Raw genomic sequence first — 21,076 nt, 5'->3', positions numbered from 1 at the left:
AAAAAACACCTTTTCAATCGTTCAATCTCAGATTTCGAGAGAGGATTGATGAACTGCTTGGTTTTGGCTGACCTCATGCCCCTCTTTGTTTCAGTCAATGTAATTCGTAACATAAGCACTTTCTCCTCTCTGAACAGTCCTGCAAACCGGGTTATTACAAATCTCTTGTTGATCCCGACAACGGTGTCAACTGTGTCAAGTGTGACTGTGAGGGTTACTCAAATGACAGTTGTGATGCCGAAACTGGGAAGTGTAACAGCAAGGTAAGTGGTTACACTACTGACACGTAAACCAGTAGTTTCTGTTGAGCCTCTAGTGAATACCAAGTGAGACGTGATGGAAAGTAAGGAAAGCAGAGGTGTGAGACACACTTCTTTCCTCTTTCCATTTCACCCTTCGAGCCGGCAGAGACAACTGGGAACGAATTAGATCCCACTCTCGGCAAACGGTCGATTGGAAAATCGGGATTTGGATGTTTGAAATCTCAATCCAGTTTTGCCAAACTAATTCAAAATTCAAGGCATATTCTGACAAACAGAAATCCTGCGGTGTGGCTTTCAATTAATATATTTACTGATTCACGAAATTTGCTTGTTGGATTTTACGTTTGATTGGGATTTCCGTAAAATCGGGATTTCAACTTTCTAATCGAACGCCCCTTGAATGTTTTGTTCATAAAACCATATTTCAAATACGAAAATGTGACCAAATTGGAGGTTTTGCAAACAGAATATCCATCCGACGATTTATCATACTTCGCGGCTCTTTAGTTTTTCTACTTATTGAAATGAAATTCCTTACCAGCCTTTTCACAACCAGGCAGAACACACCACTGTTAAGCTGTACTATAGCTGTGTACGGTTACAACCTAATTTTGACAAACAGGAGATCTGTAAGATCTGCATTTCCCTTGAGTTCCTCTACAGTTTCTAGAACTTACCGGTATATTGTAGTTTCAGTCAATTCTGTGAGGCGTTAAAGTGATAAACTTAACTTACCGTAAGCAAGACCTGACTTCTTTAATGAGCTTACTCGTTGTTCGCACTTTTCTTGACAGTCTTGCAGACCAGGTTATTATAAATCAAGGTTTGATGTCGACAGTGGCAAGTGTGTTAAGTGTAACTGTCATGATCACTCAGATGAATTCTGCGATCCAGAAACTGGACAGTGCAAGGTCAGCTGTTCCACCCCTTATGAGCAATTCTCTTGTGTCTGTATGATTTTATTGTTTTTTTGTTGTTGCTACTGAAGTTGATGTCCATAGAAGTTTTTTTTTCATATTATTTGTTACCAGAATTGCCTACACAACGCCACAGGTTTTCACTGTGAGAAGTGCCTGGAGGGTTTTTATGGAAACGCTACAATCGGAGGACCAACAAACTGTAAAGAGTGTCCATGCCCCATGACTTCACCACCAAACAGGTCGGTAAATACTCTACAGTGGAATCATAAAAATTGCGAAGCCTCTGGGGAAAATTGGATCGGTTCGAAACTTCGAGCAGGCTAGAATAATTGAACGGGCGGGTGGTGAATTTTATGATGGTTGTTAAAATTGGGACCTCGAAATATCGAAATTCCACTATACCAGTTTCCATCAACTTTTATTGAGATTGGACCTCATGCGTGTAGAGGAAATGGGTTGTGAAGAACTCAAATGTACATATATGTATCGGTATCCATATGCGGGTTCAGGGGTTTGTTGTTTCTCTCTCTTGCACCAAGAGGTTTTTCTCTGGGTACTCCGGTTTCCCATCTTTTTTACGAAAATTCTCAAATCCTGATTCGTTACGGAACGCACATGTGTAGACAAGTTCTTAAGAACTTTTAAGTGTTTCGTTACTGAAACAAATTACAATACAAATTACACTTACAAAATGAAGCAAGTCAATGTACATATTATCCATTATTTAAATTATATCTACTTTCAATGCCTATTTTGTCATTCCTACGTGTATCATCGATAAGTGTTATTTATTAATTAACGAACAAATCATCTGTTCTATGCTCGCTCATGTTCTATTAATGCCCGGATCCATTTCATTCTTAGGTTGTTTGTTTGTTGTTGTTTGCTTGTTTTTTGTTGTTATTGTTGGTTTTTGTTTTTATTTTCGTTTTCCATTTTTATTTACTGTTTAAAAAACGAGCAGGAGTGTATTATCCTAATAATACACGACTGAGAGGTTTTTGAACGGTTTTAAAATCTCTGATATAGATCAACTCATTCTTGCACTAGTATTAAGATTTGAGGTTGTTTTGGTCTTAAAAATCGGACGTAAAGTTTGGTTGTGTCTTTATCAGATGTAAAGACACTCATCAAACATTAAATTCTCTCTTTTTTTTCTTTATGAAATTGTTAATGAATTTTTGAAGTTCCGTTTAGAGATGCCTACCTCCCTTCACCAGCCCTCAACATCCCTCCTTTGCCTTCATCATCGTGGAAAATGATTGTCTAGGTACCAGCCCTCACAATCATTTTGCGTGACCGTTGACGTCAACTTCAGCATCAGTATCATCATCACTCCTTTATTCATCTTTAACCGTTCTACATGAAGTGGAGTCCCAAGTTTTTCTTCAAAAACCGAGGGTTCAAAAATCGGGACTGTAAGTTGTAACAACCAGTTTTTATTCATTTATTTCAAGCCAATCTATGGGTTTAATTTTTTGTCAGGTTTAGTCCAACTTGTTTTATGGCAGATGATGGCCAGCCGACGTGTGACGCATGCGCTCTGGGTTATGGCGGTAGAAGATGTAACAGGCAAGTTCCTATGCAGCCAATAGTTACCGTTTAATTGTCGTCATTTTCAATTAAAGATCCCTTCAAGTCAACGATTTATTTTTTTTTTGAACTGATCGTTCCACTTATTTCTCTCAGGTGTGTCAAGGCTTACTTTGGCAATCCTACTGAGCCGGGAGGGAAGTGCAAGCGTGGTAATTGTTTAATAATGGAGATTTAGAGTCACATTCTGGTAAACGGCGCAGCAAACGTGAATTTGTACCACGTGTTTAAGTTTACTCCTACACAAAAAATAGTAGTCTCACGCCAGTTCCATCCAAAAGAATAATTTCGGGTTGTTTTTATCTGCTAATTTTCTGTTATGGGCCTGATTCTCAACTTGAATCCGACGTTTGCCGTTTGCCGTGACTAAAGTGACTCTTAAAGTGTTTCAATACAGTGTTTCGGAGACCATACCGATATTCTTCAATCGGATTGAAAGTGATTTTATCCTTGTCTAATCACTATGAAATTTTCACTACTGACTGACTTTGGATTGAAGTTTGTTAAAATATGGTTTTAAGTAAAATCTATATCACGATGACAACAATAATCAAAACACTTCGAAATCGATAGAAACCGAATTTTGCGCCATCAAGAACTTCTACTGAAAACCCGACACCATGAAGTTAAATGGATAATTGGAATACATGTATATCGCAAAATAATGTCTTTTACTATCTTTAAAAAGTAAAACTTGTTACAAACGTCCATACAGCTTCTTCCACTATCTATTTTTTTCATGTTTTGTTTCTTTGTAGAAGTTGATTGCAAATGCGATGCTCGTGGCAGTGTTAACAGCACATGTGATCCTGAGACGATGCAGTGTTTTTGTAAGGTACGCAGGTGCACTCGGTCTTTCCTTTATGTACGATGCTTTCCTATTCGCTAACCAGTTAAACCTGTTTGGTGGTACTATTTATTTTCTATTTAACAAAATGAAATGTAGAACTTCACTACAAGACATTCGCTAAAAAAGAACACAACATAATGTACAGAAGACCTTTAAAAACATCGCTTTTTACATTGTGCATTGCCTGTAATTTGTTCGACGTTTCAAAGAAAGAAAAATATTTTTTCTCTTCCATAAACTCAAATTACAACGTCAGTAAACACGATCTATTGGCTTAAACCTGTCTTTACACGATAGTTCACTGGTCCCGATTCTTTGATTAAACAGTCAAGAAATAAAATAACTGCCTTTTGTTATTTTATGAAGGGTTAAAATGACAGTTTTAGCACCAAGAATATTTCCCTACATTTCCGCCTTGAACTAAAACGGGATTTTATGATACTCAGGAGCAATGAAACCTGTTAAGAAGTGAACACGGGTCTGTTTGTATTGAAAATTATCCTTAAGCATATTCCTCACGGCAAAAAATTAAAGGCATCTAATATAAATTTTCAGCGAATTTGTGTGGCCTACGATTGATGTCTCCCTTTCTGGTTAGCTCAATGTCGGAGACGAGAATAGTAATTATTAACTTCAGGAACAATAGTTATTGAGTTTTTCTGTAGAGGTGTACACTTTAAATAGCGTTTTCTAGTTAAGGAGTCGATCATTGCAGAAACAGCTTTTCCCTACCGAACGCTGCCGCCGGACTCTCTAACGACCCTTTTGCCAAATCCTCTCCTACTTATTTATCGGTAACTCAAGAACGAATACGGGAACTCCGAAATCCTAGTTTAATGATTAAGGGCTTTTCATTCTCTTAACTCGCCGTTTTCCCGTCAGAGACTGGATGTTTTCTTACCTGCCAGGTACAGTCTACACCTCAGTATCGATCAGTACCCGTAATAATATACAGACCTTAAGATTCGATTTATTACCGCATTTATTGAACATATCAAGGGAGTATCTGGCTACTGAAACTGTCTTATAATAAACTGAAAATCGAAGACAGTGAGATCTAGAGATGGTGTTCATTTATGCAGTTTTGTTAAGGGAGGGTGTGGCAAGTGCCTAACAGAGACGTCCAAGAAGATCTGTTTTATAAACCTTAGCACTAGGAGGAAGGCCTTAGTAGGCACTTTAACAGAAAAAGACTTTTTCTTTCTGATAAATACAATTCGATGTTGCATTATAACATTTTTTGGACGGGAGTACTGTTATAAAAACGTATCTTTTATTATGTGCGTATAATTATATCTTGGTATTTATCCCCGGGTTCAACCATTCTCGGTTTTCGTGCGATATTACAATTCGCTCATTCGTTTTTGGCAGTGCATTACGAAAGTTGTTAGCTGACACTTGAACGCCGGTGAAAGGTTATTACAGACCTGACAGAGAGATAACACCAAGGGTACTCACTTTAAAATTCCTTATTCTAAGAAACACAACTCATCATACACACGCAAATCAATAATTTGTAAATGTTATTCAGATCTCATAAACTTCGCTGTTACCACTGCTGTTATATAAGGAAAACAGTGCGCTAACTTCAAGCTCTCCTCTCAAAACAAAGCAGAAACTTCGATAGAATGCACGCCCCAGAAAGCGGAATGTCCATTAAACTGATTACATTGGTAACCACCAAATATCCCTTATCTAGGTAACAACTGCTTCGTGATAAATTGACTTCCTATTTATTTTGTGATTTACCTTCTAATGGTTACTATTTCTACTTATCATATCTGCAAAACTGTACTCGATTTTGCATAGCGCAAATTCTGCAAATTGGGCTTGACTATTTTGTTTTGTATATACAAGAAGAATTGTTATTTGAAATAGGGCGCTTTTCAGTTTCTTTCTAAGATAGATAAACAAAGATTGTTTGTAACCTAAACAACGCTTCATTTTGATTTGAAAGTTCGTAAAAAATGTCAGTTTTTGAGGCAGAGAATTTCATTCTAAAACATGTTATCTGCGATAAGATCTGGTTCAGAGAACTTCCTCGGAAGATTCAACAGCTACGGTTATTTACCGCCAGTATACTGTTGCTTCACCTTGAAACTTTTTTACAGTGCACTTTGCCTGCGCTTGTTTTTCTTGCTTTCGGGACATTTTCGTTGAGTAAATAAGTGAAGAAAGCTTTGCTGAGAGTTGGCGTGTTCGGAGTTTATAAATACTTATGTTAAAACGACAAGGCTGTTAGGCTATTAATAACCTCTACTTCGTTCGTTGACATACAGATTTGCAAAGTTAGTTAACTTCGCAACAACATGTGTAACACGCTGTTTATAAAAATGAACACATTTCATGCGCTTTTCGCATTAGTTTCATAACCTTCAGTGGAGTTCCATCGTACTGACAGCTTATTTCAACTCCATTCTCGACTGAGGTCTGATTTTTTGGCGCCCTGCCGTGTAAAAGAGGTGCTAAGAAGTTGAAACGGTAACCGGATCACTAGTTATCTTTCGCGACTTTTATCATTGAGGGTCAAAACTCAGTCAAAACCGAGGAACACTGGATTGAGTTTCACTTAACACTCTTCTAAGTTGTAATGTTCTTCGATGACGGTGAGATTGGAGAAGATCGCAGTTGATCAAAAGATTCCTGTAGAAAGAGAAGTCCCATAGGAGTAAATTCTCCCAGAAGCGATACGGAGTTCGGCTGATTTTAATCTTGAATGCCATTTATGCGGAGGGCCTCCTTGAACAGTTCAAGTCAAAGCTACTCTTCGGTTCTGATCTACAATGAATACCCATTCCCTGCTTCTTGCAATCACTCTTCTACTTTTGACAATAGTACTCCTACTCGAGGTAAGTCAAATCATCTCAAAACGGATTCGATTTAACTACGCCTAAAGCAATTTCTCTGCAGATAGGCATTTTATAGATTCCAGTTTTGATTTGTTACTAGATAGACTGTTGTTTTAACTTCTATCTTGTGTAAGACTCCTCGTTTGCAAGATTTTCAAACCTACGAGTGGCTTTTCTAGATCGCATTGCTCGTAATACCGAGTAAAACAGGAATTACACACAATAAGTGTTTGGCTTGAGACTTATCGAGTAAGTTTTCCTTCGCAAGTGTGGGGAATCTAATCTCTGGCCCCAATTCCCTGTGACACTGAAGACTCGCGTAGTAGAAATAAACGTATTTAATGCCTATAAAATCCTAGAATGTGTAACAATCAACCGAAAAGATCTCAGTTACTCCGTACGTGCTCTAGAAAACCTATCCTACTTATCACATGATTCGAAATTCGATAGTTCAATCACTTAGCAACATAAAAAATAAAGGTAACGATTTCTTAAGCTGTAAAACAACACGTCACGCAGTCAAAACATTTCTTACACACTCCCCCTATTAAAGTTCGAAATAACTTTAATATAGCTAATTATTGGTACTCAATTGATCTCACTGTTCATTGTATCCTCTAAATCAGAAAGAATAATTGCGAAATAAAATGCTAACTCGTTCGAATATAAATGCATAAAATAGTCCCGATATTGAGTTCATTAGCGTGACGAACTGTCACACAATGTTCTTCGCAACTTCATCTACAGGAAGTTCGGCGTCGGTACTTCAGTCCTCCTCGTTCTCGTTCGCCATTATTCCTACCAAACGATCCGCTGCTGCGCGCCTTGCTTCTCGCCCCGCCCTGACCACCGGTCGCTGCTGTTGAACATCGCCGCTCGGTCCGTTGTTACCATCAGAGGTACTGGAGTCATTACCTACGCCACCGATTTCCAAATCGCACACCAACTGTTGGGGCCTCTCGATGACGTACCCACTGCCAGTTAGGATCTTGTATCCTCTGGTGACTCCATCCTTTCCAACGATTGGGTTAATGATACGGCCAACTTTCCAGTTTGCTTTGTTCTTCGTCGTGTCTTTTATCAATACCAGTGAACCCTTTTCCATACAAGTCGTACCATGTCGCGCTTCGGGCCGAGAGTTAAAACGCTCCTGCAAGGCGTGAAGGTACTCATTTAGCCAACGTTTACGGATGTTATCTCGGCAAGTCTTCAAATATCTTAGTCGTCTGGTCATCTCTTCCCTGTCGCTCATCTCATCGCGATTTTCTTCAAGGTAAGGTGCTGGTTGCCCACGCAATAGTAGATTTGGTGTGATCACCGGTGTTTCAAACTCTTCTCCCATGTAGCAAAGTGGTCGGTTGTTCAGGAATGATTCCACGTCCAACAAAACCTCCTCAAGCTCTTCAAATCTCAACAAAGCTCGTCCAATTGCTTTAGAAAGAGCGTTCTTCATGATGCCAATCAACCTCTCGAAGAATCCACCCCACCACGGCGCGCGGGACATGTTAAATTTCCATCCGATCTCCTTTGTGGCTAGATAGTTAAAGAGGTTCTCGTCTTTCTGTAGGGTCGAGAGCCACTTTTTCATTGCTTGGAAGGTCTTGGCGTTGTCACTGACTATCAAATCTGGCGCGCCTCGTCGCACAACGAACTCTTTTAAGCCTCGTTTGAACTCTTCGGCTGTCATGTCCTTACAAAGCTTCAGGTGTACCGCCCTTGTACTTGCGCATGTGAACAGTGCAACGTAAGCCTTTCCAGTCTCGCTTCCAGATTTGTACAGGAGTGGTCCAGCAAAGTCTACCCCAGTGACGTTAAACGGCTCGGTGAATTCTGTTCTGAACTTCGGCAAGGCTGAGGTGGGTGGAGCATTTAGGACTGTCACGCGGTATTTCTTGCAATAGTTACAACTGCGTCGAACACTCTTAACCAGGGATCTCAGTCTTGGAACCCAATACCTCTGTCGCACTTTGTTCATGGTCGCCGCCACTCCCCCATGCAAGGTTCGTACATGGTAGTGTTCAATGATCCGACGCGCTAACGCTGATTCTCTCGGAATGAAGATAGGAGTATAGCCCTGGATTCTTTCGTTGCACCTAATTAATCCATCTTCATCTTTGGCCAGTCTGAGGTCAGTTTTCATGTTACATGTCTCTTGTGTAATCTGAATCCATTTTTTCTCTGCTTTTCCAATTTCAGACTTGGTGATTGGACCAACCCGTCTTGATTTCTTACAACCATCTATGAATCGATTCACATATGCCGTTATGCGCAGTAACTTCCAGTAAGGGAACTTGTTCAACAGGCCTTCTGCCCAGTCCTTCACGGCTCCATGCGCTTTGTCCTCAGCCAGTAGCATTGTTTCTTTCTTGTGTCTCTCCGCTCTGGCCTCATCCGTTTCCAAAGTGGCTGGTTGCTCAGGTCTTGCGGACTCATCCGATAGCCAGCTTGGTCCCCTTAGCCAAAACTCTTTGAGCTTGTTTGACGCTGATCCTCGTGTACCAAGGTCACTGGGATTCTCCGTTGTAGGGACGTACCTCCAAGTTCCTGTCTCTGTGAGCTCGCCAATTACCTTCACTCGATTGCGTACGAAAGTTGTCCACTCTCCACGATTCGCCAGCCAGCAGAGTACTGTAATACTGTCTACCCAGTTATGGTAGGCTGTAATGGGAAAGGAAGCCAATGCTCGGCTTACGTTGTTTTCAAGTTTCGCCAACGTGTGCGCGGCGACCAACTCCAGACGCGGGATGCTCATCTCTTTTGGCGCAACTCTTGATTTGGCTGCAAGTAAGTTCTGGTCTACTGGTGTTGAGTCTTGATATGACACAATGTACAAAGCAGCACAAACAGCAACTTTGCTCGCATCCGCAAAACCATGAATCTCAAAGTGGGTTCGATTATGCTTGAAAACACAGCGTGGTACGGTCAAGGTTGGCGCTTTCTGCAGGCTGTCTCTCCACGATTTCCATTCTCTTTGAATCTCGGCTGGCACTTCCGTGTCCCAATGTAACTTCAGAAGGCATACTTCACTAAAAAGGAGCTTAGCAGTGATAGTGACTGGAGAAGCCCATCCTAGCACGTCATAAATGCTGTTGATTGTTGAGATCATTTTCCTCTTTGTCAGAGGTTTGTCCTCCTTTAAGCAAGTTTTGAAGTCGATACTCAACGTGTCGTGCGCCTTGTTCCACAGTGTGCCCAGGATTTTAGTTTCCTTGTTTCCTCTGTTTCCTACCAGACTCTTGGCGTATGTCTCTTCTCCTTCCGTTACCTTCTCAACTGAATTTAGCTGTTCCACGTTACTGTGCCATTTGTGTAGGGTGAAACCGCCCTCTGACATGATATTGGAAGCCTCTTCTTTAAATGTAGTCGCGTCTTCTTCCACATCGCCTCCCCCCTGAATGTCATCAACATAGGTGTCTTCTAAAAGCGCCTGCGCTGTGGCCTTGAACGCTGCGTCGTAACTTTTGATGTGCTTCTGTAGAGTCGCCCCAAGGATGTACGGACTCGACGTGGCTCCAAATATCACTCGCGTAAAACGGTACTCCGCTATGTTTCTGTCCGTTAGGTTGTCGTACCATAGGACCCGCTGTGCATCTCTATCTTGTTCTTGTACCCGAATTTGGAGGAACGCTTTCTGAATGTCTCCGGTTACACAGTGTTTCCGCATCCGGTTCCGGAGAAGAATGTCAAACAGGAGAGGCTGTAATGGTGGTCCAGTCTCCAAACAATCATTGAGAGAGGGGGTCTGGGTGTTGGCCCTTGATGAACAGTCGTAGACAATTCTCATCTTGGTCGTTTCTGCTTGGTCCCGAATGACTGCCTGGTGGGGAATGTAGTGCACTACCTCGCCCGTTTGATGAGGGGGTACAGGTTCCATAATTCCAGCGGCCACTTGTTCCTGCATTATCTGATCGTAGTCCTGCAGCTTACCCATTCTCTCCAGCTTCCTGGTTGTACTGTTCAGTCGAGCCACTGACAGGTTCTTGTTAGTCGGAAGTGGTACATGATCCTCTTTCCACGGCAACCTTGTTTCATAAAAGCCGCCTTGCGTCTTATTTAGCTGCTGGAGAAAATCTTCGTGTAAGTTCTTGTTCTTTGTTGTCCTTGTATCTTTGAGCCCTAAGACGTCCAGCGAGCACAGCTTCTCAAACTCTTCTTGACCGGTCGTGAGAAGGAATTGCTTTTCGGCTGTGACACCTTTTGTCACCGGTCGACTTCCATAAACAGTCCAACCAAGCATCGTGAATTCTGCGCCTGGATCTTTATCAGGATCCACCCCCAGGATTAATGGTTCTGTAGTACGAATCCGTTGGTAGTCTGCTGCCCCCAGAATGACATGGACTGGCATAGTGTCGCTTCTTGTCGCTTCCTCAGTAAAGGTTAATCTCCTGAATCTGCCGCACTGTTTCTTTAGGGCCTTGATGTTAGGATTGGGCAGGTGAGTCAGCACGTCTTTTTCGGCGTTAATACATTCGACGTCGATTGAAAACCCTTCAACGGCAAGTGAATGTACGGTAACACTGTATACTTCTACGATTTTCCGCATTGTCCCATACATCTGTTCTATGCAGCGTTGCTCTTTCCTCGCAGGTTTCAAGTTAAGTTTGGTTATCACATCTGTGCACAAGTAGGAACTCCCAGCGCCCGAATCAAACATCACACGCACCTCCTCTTCGCCAATTTTCGCTAGTACTGTTGGATGAAGGGTACTGGCGTGGTTCATGATTGCACTCATACTCTTCTCAGCTCTTGGATTCTGAAATTGATCAAGTGTAGATTTTTCTTGGTCGCATATCGAGGTGTGATGTTTCCTGTTACAGTTTTTGCATCCTCTTGATCTGCATTGCGTCACGCCATGACCTCTACCAGTGCAGTTCCAGCACAATCCACTCCTTTGTAATATAGCTCGTCTGGCGGCTATGTCAAGTACTTTTGTACAGTTAAGGCTGTTATGCTCTTGAGAATTGCAGTACACGCAATTAGGTTTGCGGCCTGGCTTTCCCCCATTGTTTCCGAAAAGCAGCTTTTCGGGCCTTTCCTTTTCTTTTATCCAAGGGCGGTGCTTGAAATCTTCCGTCTTTCTTTTGTTGTCTTCGCTGTCTCTCAAGGGGTTTCTCTCCACGTACCTCCGCAAGTTCTCCACGAGTTGTTCCAACCCCCATTCCTCCCAGTCGTCATCCTTTTGAACAAGTATTTCTCGCACCGGACCCAGCTTATCCATCAGCGTATACACCATGCTTTGAGCGGACGCTAGTTTCTTCATTGTATTAAGGGTGCGAACTACTCTTGAGAGCCTATTATAGAAATCGTGAATGATCGCGATCTTGTGAATGTTGAATATGGCCGGAAGTTCCTCCATCTCTTTTATCAGCGCCTTGTGTACTTTGATATCCTTTCCATATGTTTGCTCTAAAATCCGCTTCGCTTCGCAGTATCCATCCTCTGTGTGCGGCAGTCCGAGGATGTCTTCTTTTGGCTTGCCTTTTACTAGTTCCAGAAGGTAATTGAACTTACTTATTTCTGAAATCGCGGCACCATCCACTTCGACCGTAAATTGATTCCAAAATCGTAACCAATCTTTGTAATCGCCGGAAAAGGGCGTTATTGTGTATTTCTGTAATTTCACTGATTGCGGCGCAGTTGTGTTTTTCCCGGCTTTCGCTTCTTCCATACGTTGTAACTGACTTTCTGTAATTTCCTTTTCGAATTCCAGCTTTTTTCTGTACCACTCTTCTTCTCTTTGGTTTTGAACAAAAATAGCCTCCTCGATTTCCTTTTGTTGATGCAATTTGAGCTTCGTTTGCTCTTGGTTCACCTTGTGTTGAATATACAATTGCTTCTCAAGTTCCAATTCTGCTTCTTTACGTGCGATTTCCTCCATTTTAGCCTTTATTTGGTCGCGTACTTTTCTGAATGGTGAAATGTCTTCTTTGTGATCCATTGTCCATTGTTTGATGTACTCCAAGTCTTTATCCGTCTCCATCAAGTAATCGGCGGTCGCATCCTTTGATTTTTCCAAACGCTTAATCAATTCTCCAATCTGCTCGTACGTCCCAGAAATATCCTCTGCATTTCCACTCGCTAAAATTTCCTCGATTTCGTCCAGTTTTAGCTTCGCTACTTCCAGCTGTTTCCTAAATTTGTCCTCCGTTTGAGCCATGCTGAAGTGAACATATAATTTTCCACTCGCTGCAACGTGTGTTGATTTCAGTACGAAGAAATAACCTTGTGATCCTGTTAAGTCCTAGTGCGTCCTGGCAGGGTCGCCACCTTTCAGTGTGGGGAATCTAATCTCTGGCCCCAATTCCCTGTGACACTGAAGACTCGCGTAGTAGAAATAAACGTATTTAATGCCTATAAAATCCTAGAATGTGTAACAATCAACCGAAAAGATCTCAGTTACTCCGTACGTGCTCTAGAAAACCTATCCTACTTATCACATGATTCGAAATTCGATAGTTCAATCACTTAGCAACATAAAAAATAAAGGTAACGATTTCTTAAGCTGTAAAACAACACGTCACGCAGTCAAAACATTTCTTACACAAGTAAGGAGATTAGCTGCGATCAATGCCACCCAAAATCTGGCGTAATCCTTCAAACAGATGCAATTTAGTTCTCGATTGTTGATAGCAAGTTTCCAACAAATATGTCCATCACTTTTGCAGAGTTTATGTATATACACTTGCTGTGTTTTAAATGCCCCCTCTGTGTGATTCACTTTTGTTGTTATTTACGTCGCGAAAATATGCATTTTCCATCCTAAATGACCTTTCACCCTATTATGCAAAGATTGATCTCTCTGTAGTGTATTTTCTTTGTAATTCAAGCGACCTCTTCCAAATTGGACTGTCTGACTCTGCTTTTATCATAATTTCTCTTGGTTTAAAGACACTTTTTGCGGACATTTTAAAGTCAATTTTGAAGGAAATTTAAAATGATACATGCTACCGCGAACAAAAACTGACGAGCAAAAACGTCGGAAAAAGCAGTTGGCTTTTTTTGAGTCTCGTTAACAAAGGAAATTGGAAATGCAAGGGTTATCGTAAACCTGACTCATCCTTTACAAACACACAACCTGTTCCAACTTAATTTGCGATACTGAGCAATTTGAGTGATACTTAACTGTCATTGACGTAATTATCTATAGTACAGTTGCTTTGTGAATGTATTAGAAGAAAATAATTGTCGGCTTTGCGCTTAAAAACGTGAGCTTATCAAACCACCCGGCATGCCGGAAATCAAGGATATATTACTATTCTGTGATTGTTAGGAGAGTTAGATTTTATATCACAAACAGCTTTAATTTTGATTGAATCTCTTATTTCATGCCTTGTTCCTGAGATCGTACCACGATTTATTGTATAAGGGGTAGATTTAAGATTTCAACTCAAATAATCATAGTATTTTCTTTGACGACTTTTGCGTAATCAATTCAATATAATTGTTTTTATTAGGTTAATTCTTCACTTGTGGTAGTTGTTTGAGTTGGCAAATCGGTTTAAATTACCCGAGACAGCTGTAGACGTTAAACTAGACTGACTGAAATTTTCACGAAAGAAAAGTAGATTTATAACTTAAACTGAAAATTCGTTTAATTCGAATTTTTTACGTTTTTTTTTTTTTTGCTGTTTCTGCAACGTGAACAATATCTGTGATGTGTAAAATCGTGAAAAAAAAAAATCTTTTTCAGTGAAGAAGGAAACAAAGAAAATACTAATGGCGTCGATCCGTTCCAACTGTGATCCTTGAGCTTTGATAGTGTTTACAGCTAAATTGGCTACCTCAAGCTCAAGATAACGGAAAAAGCTAAGAGACTTGTTGCGAATAATTTCCTTTAACCCTCTATTTATAATTACTGCTACTGTTTTGTACCAAATTTTCACTATGGCTGACTATCTTATCAAACGGTGAAATGTAAACTTGACTCGTTAAAAATCTTTTCAAAACCCAGTATACAATGTACTTGTTTTTTCTCACAGACATTTGGTAAAAACAGCAGTTCGTCTGTTAAAAAAAGGGTCTCAGCTGCTACTATTCAAGCGCAAAACCTCCCGTCTTGAGTTAAATTGTCAAAAGTTGATGAGACACTGATCAAGACTCTTTTGTATCAGTTGTATTTCCCATAGCATTGTTCGGGTATTGATAAAATTTATAAATTATTCTAATTTGATTCTGGATTCTTCTGAGAGCAAACAATTTAAGAGTGAAATAATGCATAACCATTTTTTATATGTTGGTTTGAGGTCTTTAGTAATAAAGCTTTCTTTCTCTCATTTCTCTACAGAAACACGTGGAAGGCCAGCAATGCGACAAGTGTAAAGGATCATTCTTCAACTTGCAGTCAGATGAGCCTGAGGGCTGTATACCATGCTTTTGTTTTCAGCTGTCGAAAGATTGTAAATGCGCCGATTTTTACAAAGACATAGTAAGTCATAATACTTGTGAAAAAAAAAATTGAAACAACTTCAAATCTCAAAACAAAATGCAGTCAATTGTAGCCTTGCGGACCCCTCGCTATTACGGTCCCTTCAACCATCAGGGAGAGGAGCCAAATCCCCGACAAGAATCAATTGCAGACGTTTGACTGAAAGAAAGTTCTGCTACTATGGACTCTTGTTATTACGAGAACTTACTCACGGTCCCTGGAGTGTCCACAACGGGCGGAAGTAGTGTACATGCGCAGTGTCTATCGTCTGTATTTTTGTATTGAGCGGTCTGCTTTGATCTATTTTTCTTCTATTTTTGGTTCGTTTGTTTTCATCTGTTTGTTTTCACATTCTCGCAAACACAATGCAAAACTTATAGATGGTACATACCGGCAGTGGTAACGCAATTCGCTATTTACACCTCTCCATAATACACCTTGTTTGACCCCCCCCCCCCATCCCCCCCTCAATTTATATAAAAAAATATGCAGAAGTACTGTATTCATTTTTTTTTGAAACGACTGAAATACTCAGAAGAGAAAAAAATCAAAGCTATGCATTGTTGGGGGGGGGGGGAAGGAGGGCAAACAAGGTGTATAGTGGCAAACAAGGTGTTTAGTGGGAAATGTGCACATAAGTCAATTACACGATGACGAACATTAACTTAAACTGCCAGAATCCTTATCAGTTAAAGTTTCGCTATATCAGTGTTCCAAAACAGTGAAACGGTGGCCATGTTGGTATTCCAAACCAGACTTGTGGAGGTTGAACCCCTTTCTTACATAAAAACTTTACTTTTTGTTTCAATGAATTGGCAATTAAGCTGCTGGCCACATAAGTGACAACGCTCTATGACTATAAGAAAGCAAAAACGAAATGAATCTGGAAGATGCAGTCAAATGTCGCCTTGAAAATGAACTATTGGTTTTCCTAACACCCATCTACTGCATAGCGGTTTATCTTGTGGATACCTCTATAATCCTCCATCCAACTTTTGAAAACTGTGGCCAGATGGATAGTCAAAGTGAAACTGCACGTCTCATCCCATTTTCTTTAAAAATGCTTAGTACCTTGTCAGTATGAGGCTATAACCTGATCGAGTTTTCATAGCACCCACTTTCCTTTTTTATATTTTAGATCCCTATGCTCATCGCCATGATTAAAGGCCCCGACTACCTACGTCTCACAGACTTGTCACGTGATCCAATAATTAGTTCAGACATCGTGGTTCAGGGTGATCCGGCACATTATGTCTATGACAAGTTTGATAAGCTGCCTAAAGTCACGTATTATTGGTTCTTGGGCAAGGAGTTTAGAGGAGACATGGTAAGTCTTTATTCCAGCCTTGAACATTTAAGAGTGACCAACATGCAGTTTCTCCTTATAAGGGCGAAGCTCAGTCAAGCAACCAGGTTAGGAGAACAAATCAAATCTAAGTGCGAGAGAGAGGGAAAAACGGAAGAAGAGAGGGCTGTAGCCTCCAGCCTTCCTCTACCTATCGCCTTTTCTTGATGGTTCCAGGAAGCCTTTTTGCTGGCCAATGTGACCAATTTACCATTTCCCATCCCCTCCCTGCCTCCCCAAACGGTTTTGGGTATTTCTTTCTTTTAAGTAGGCATGGTGTCGCGAAAAATGGAAGTAAAAACAAATAATGCCATTTATCTGATACACCTACTACCTCGTTCATGGACCTTCTTTTTTTCCCACAGATTACGAGCTATGATGGTATCTTGCGTTACACAGTTTCACATGAAATGGATCCGGGAGGCAAACTGACCTCGGAAACAGATGTTCAGTTGAGGGTAGGTTGTGTTTTTTACAATAACTAAGCGAATCCTCACGCGCTGATTAGTTGAGAGTTATGGTCTATGAGAGTATAGACCGTGAAAATGACATAACATTTTCCGAGAAACTTCGCAGGAAACGAAAAATAAATGTTATTGTAAAAAATAAATCGACCACAATTTTCCATCTTCTACACTCTTATAGACCATAGAAATTACGCCATAAAATGTTCAAAACTTTGCAGTGAAACCTGAGTTTTGAACATTTTATGACGTCATTTCCATGGTCTATGAGAGTGTAAACCATTGTGAAATTGTGGTCGACTTGTTAAATACACTCCGTACCTCGAAATATACAAGAATTTTTTTGGCAACATTATTTCTTTAAGCACTCGCTTACTGGCTTTTCGGCTTTTGACAGCACATAGAGAACTGAATAGAAACACTTTCAGTTATGTAGCCTGCGAATAGCAGACGCATTTCCGGTCGTCGCTTCTCTCCCTCCGAAACGACGACCGGAAATGCCACCATTTCGCATGGTATTTGATACTCTAGAGTAAGCCATCGAAAGCCTACGTTAAAGTGTGGACGCGAAGCTAAACCCAGAAATGTTCACCTAAAACGAATTTAATTTAACTGTAGGCCAAAGGAAGGCTAACCTGGACTGCATGGTAACTCTTTGACATTTTCCACCTTTTTTTAGTTGTCCTTCCATAACACCCTCGCGTTGCCTTTTGGTTACGTGTTTGTTTGTTTGTTTTTCATATCTTATAGGGGAGAGGAATTGTTCTGAACTTTAGCCATAGGAGACGTCTTGAAGGAGGAAAGAAAATTGTTTATGGCCTAAAATTCAACGAGGTAGTTTACATGTGACGTACTTGTGTCAACACAATATCGTCCGCATGAGTTGAGTGGGAAATCACGCGTCTGCGGCATAATCATTCGAAAAGAGACGTGAGAGTTTTTTCTTCCCCTTTCCACTTGTCTCCACTCGCAGCTCGTATTGCTTGCCAATCGAATTGGAGGCCAGGGTTAGAGTTGATTTCCACTGTCGCGTAATTTTTGCCCGCGTAAATGAAAAAGAGGCAATGTATGAAAAGGCCACGCGTAAACGTAAAACTTTTACGTATACACGTGACCTTCCATACATTGTCTCTATTTTATATACGCGCGTACAATTTATGTGCGTTCGCACCTAAAAATTACGCGACAATGGAAATCCACCCTTACTCTAAGCCGGACGTCTGTCTGCTGGAATAGAGTAACGTGGCCTCTGGGACGACTCTGTGTGCTTTTCTCCGTTTTCCGATAGGCGTAACTTGGATGGCGAGCGTTTTCGCGCTTTTTAGCCGAAAGAAGGCTTAAAACGGTTCATTTTTTGTGAACGTTGGAACGTGCGTAGGTTTTCTCTAACACCGACTGTTATTACACCAGGACTACCTGAGGTTCCCAAATCGTAGCCGTGTAACAAGAGAGGACGTAATGACGGCACTTTCTGCTGTGGAGAGCATCTTAGTTCGGGCAACTTATAGCACCACCACAACACAAGCCAGGTTAGATTAAAACTAACTTATTGGACGTTCTTATACCGTTTGTGTAAAGGCTGTAATTAGCTTTGTTATTTATTTATTCATTTTTATTATTATATGCTGCATATTAATGTTATTATTTTGTGGTAAAAGAAAACACCGTTGCTTTACGGAATCGAATTTGTATAGTTGCATACAAGGACGGCTGGCATCCAACACCGTGCCACAAGCAAGGGAGATGAAAAATTCTAGAGCCCCGGCAAGATTCGAACCCATGGCCACTCAAAACCCTCTATTCAGTGAGAAACGGAGAAACTCTAAGTGCTAAGTTCATATTTTGGTCTCAAGAATCTCCAAATTTGTAACATTCATTTACCGAGCTTTGAATTTGCTATCTTTATTATTTCATAAGACTGCGTACTTCGAATAAAATCCCCTGTTATCTTTCCATAACACGCCAAGCTACTAGGCTGCACCAGGAAATAGGGAGCTGCTTGGACTCAGCTTTGCATGACAAACTGCGCATGCCTCGCCAATATCTAAAGCTTTTCGTTCCCCTTCCCTGATATATTCTGTAGTCTATATGACGTTAAGCTGGAAACCGCAGTGAAGCAAGAAACAAGATACGGAAAAGCCAAAAACATCGAGGAGTGCGCATGCCCTCCGGAATACACTGGTACATCTTGTCAGGTGTGTCTATCATAATGTAAAAAAAGGTCAATTACACATCGGCTTTCATTCGTTCGCCACACTTATGTATCACCTATCTCTCATTTCATGCCATATTAACTTCTTTGGTGGAAAGCCCTTTTTTGGTTTGGTCAGTGTTAATAAAGTGCAATGCAATGGATAAGAAGGCCTTTAGCCTACTTTGGCATTTTTATCTATTTATGGATTAATTCATTGTTATTTATTTATTGTTACTATTATTAATATCATTATTTTTCTGGTTAACTATATTTGTCTTCATCTTGCACAACTTTCAGCGACATTTCTATCATTATCAAGTGACTGAACCAAAAGAGAAAAGGGACATCTTAAATTTATGGAGTCACAATTTGTGAACAAAAAGAAAGGATTATTCACGGTCAGACAGTTCCCAACATAAATGGAAGCACCGTTGTTTTGATTTTGGTGTTTGACAACTTTTATAAACACTCTCCTCTACCAACTATCGATAGTGTTTGTTTACCAGTTTCAGACTGCATGTTGTAAATCTGATGGACATTTTCTTTTAAGTGTCTGATTCATAAGGGTGTGAACAAGAAGGGGAAGAAATATATTCCTTGAGAACTTAGCTATCACCTGGTAGAACGGGTGGAAGGTTTGAAACTCTTCTGTCCGAATACAAGATATTTTTGAAACACTTTTTCCATAGTTGTGTACTCTCTAGCCTAACGTCCACAATGACAAAAACCTGTAAAGAAAAAGTCAAATTGAGTCTACCACGACAGTGTATTGATCTAATCACCAGTGTGTTCATTCTGCAGCAATGTGCGCGAGGATATACGCGCTTGTACCCGGGTCCAGAGTTCTCTCCTTGCGTACCGTGTTCCTGTAATGGGCATTCAAAGGAATGTCACCCTGAAAATGGCCAGTGCTTGGTGAGTATTTATATTTGCTCTCTTTGTTAACAATCTGCAAATCGCATTAAAAAAGTTTAGAGCGTCTGCGACGCAGGCAAAAAAAGAAATAATGTTGAAACCTCACAAAAACGTGTAAACTCATCCTAATCGACGTGGAGAAAAATCCAATATTATTCTTTTGCTGATCTTTTTAAATGAATGTTCAAAGGTATTGTATTTCTCACAAGCCATTTTGAAACAATAAAAAATGGGTCTAACTCTATGACGCCCCTACTCAGTAAAATAATCCAGTTTCGAGTTGGTTATCGCCTGTTGAATGAAATAAGTGAAGGAGCATTTATTTTTTACAGGCGTAGCCTCCATCTGAAGTAAACATAAATTATAGGACGTTGTATGAGAAATATTCTTTGCTCACTAAATTAATAAAATGTGCATTGAATATCGCCCTGAAGCTCACCTGTAGCCTTTCCTTGTTTTTCTTTGTGTTCTGAATACATTTCAGACCTCCTAGGCACTGTTTAATGCCTTTTTTTTGAGCGACAGTTTTTCACCCAGACGACAGTATGGTCATTTTAATTTTTTTTAAATTTTATTCTTAAAATCGCTCTTGTAGAAATGTCTTTATCGTGTTTATAAAAACCTTGCACTCGCTTGTTTTATATGTAATAATATTGGTTATCTACATTCTTTTTGATAATTATTTATTTATTACTATTTCCTTGGTTGCGAATTCCAGGCTTGTGATCACAATACCGCAGGCGTCAAATGTGAGAAGTGTGCTGTTGGTTACTATGGCGACGCCACCAAAGGAACGTCTAAAGACTGTGAACCGTGTCCGTGTCCTCTGACGACCCCATCCAATCAGTAAGTACCTCAGAGTTCCGGTTAATTCCTGCCCACCCATGAGAGGCCCATGGGAGCTCTTTCTTGTACAGCTTCAATTTTATCTTTGCAAATCCTTTTTAATACGGTAATTTATGAAAATGATTTTAAATCAAAGGAAAAAATCAACCCAAGGATAAAACCAAAGCACAATCTAAACGTTGCCTATTAAGAGTTCGGCCTCAGATGTCCCGTTTTTTCTAAGCCTTGGGTTCCGAAGATGTTGGCTATTGCATCGAACGTATCATCAAGCTACGCTATGAAGTCATTATGGAAACTCACACAATGTAAACTACTCTTGTCTCACCTTATTTACTCTTAATTGGAGAGTGTGACCTGATTCTGATCAATGGTGCTGATGTAACTGTTTAACAGGTTCAGCCGAATTTGCAAG

At 40.5% G+C, this 21,076-nt stretch overlaps 1 protein-coding gene across 1 annotated transcript in view; it reads left to right on the top strand.

Annotated features, from left to right (window-relative positions):
• Positions 1-21,076, top strand: part of LOC140926866 (basement membrane-specific heparan sulfate proteoglycan core protein-like) — an 87,583-nt gene that overhangs the window by 18,808 nt on the left and 47,699 nt on the right. Inside the window, 15 exon segments of the mRNA XM_073376550.1 lie at positions 138-263; positions 1,058-1,174; positions 1,295-1,422; positions 2,669-2,755; positions 2,873-2,928; positions 3,535-3,611; positions 14,760-14,900; positions 16,039-16,227; positions 16,611-16,703; positions 17,460-17,543; positions 18,120-18,238; positions 18,793-18,904; positions 19,705-19,818; positions 20,537-20,664; positions 21,058-21,076. The exon segment at positions 21,058-21,076 is cut by the window's right edge and continues 68 nt beyond it. Of these exon segments, the coding sequence (XP_073232651.1) occupies positions 138-263; positions 1,058-1,174; positions 1,295-1,422; positions 2,669-2,755; positions 2,873-2,928; positions 3,535-3,611; positions 14,760-14,900; positions 16,039-16,227; positions 16,611-16,703; positions 17,460-17,543; positions 18,120-18,238; positions 18,793-18,904; positions 19,705-19,818; positions 20,537-20,664; positions 21,058-21,076 (1,590 nt within the window).

The sequence above is a fragment of the Porites lutea genome, chromosome 1 (genome assembly GCF_958299795.1).
Source record: "Porites lutea chromosome 1, jaPorLute2.1, whole genome shotgun sequence".
NCBI lineage: Eukaryota > Metazoa > Cnidaria > Anthozoa > Scleractinia > Poritidae > Porites > Porites lutea.
This window is presented reverse-complemented; position numbering and strand designations above follow the sequence as displayed.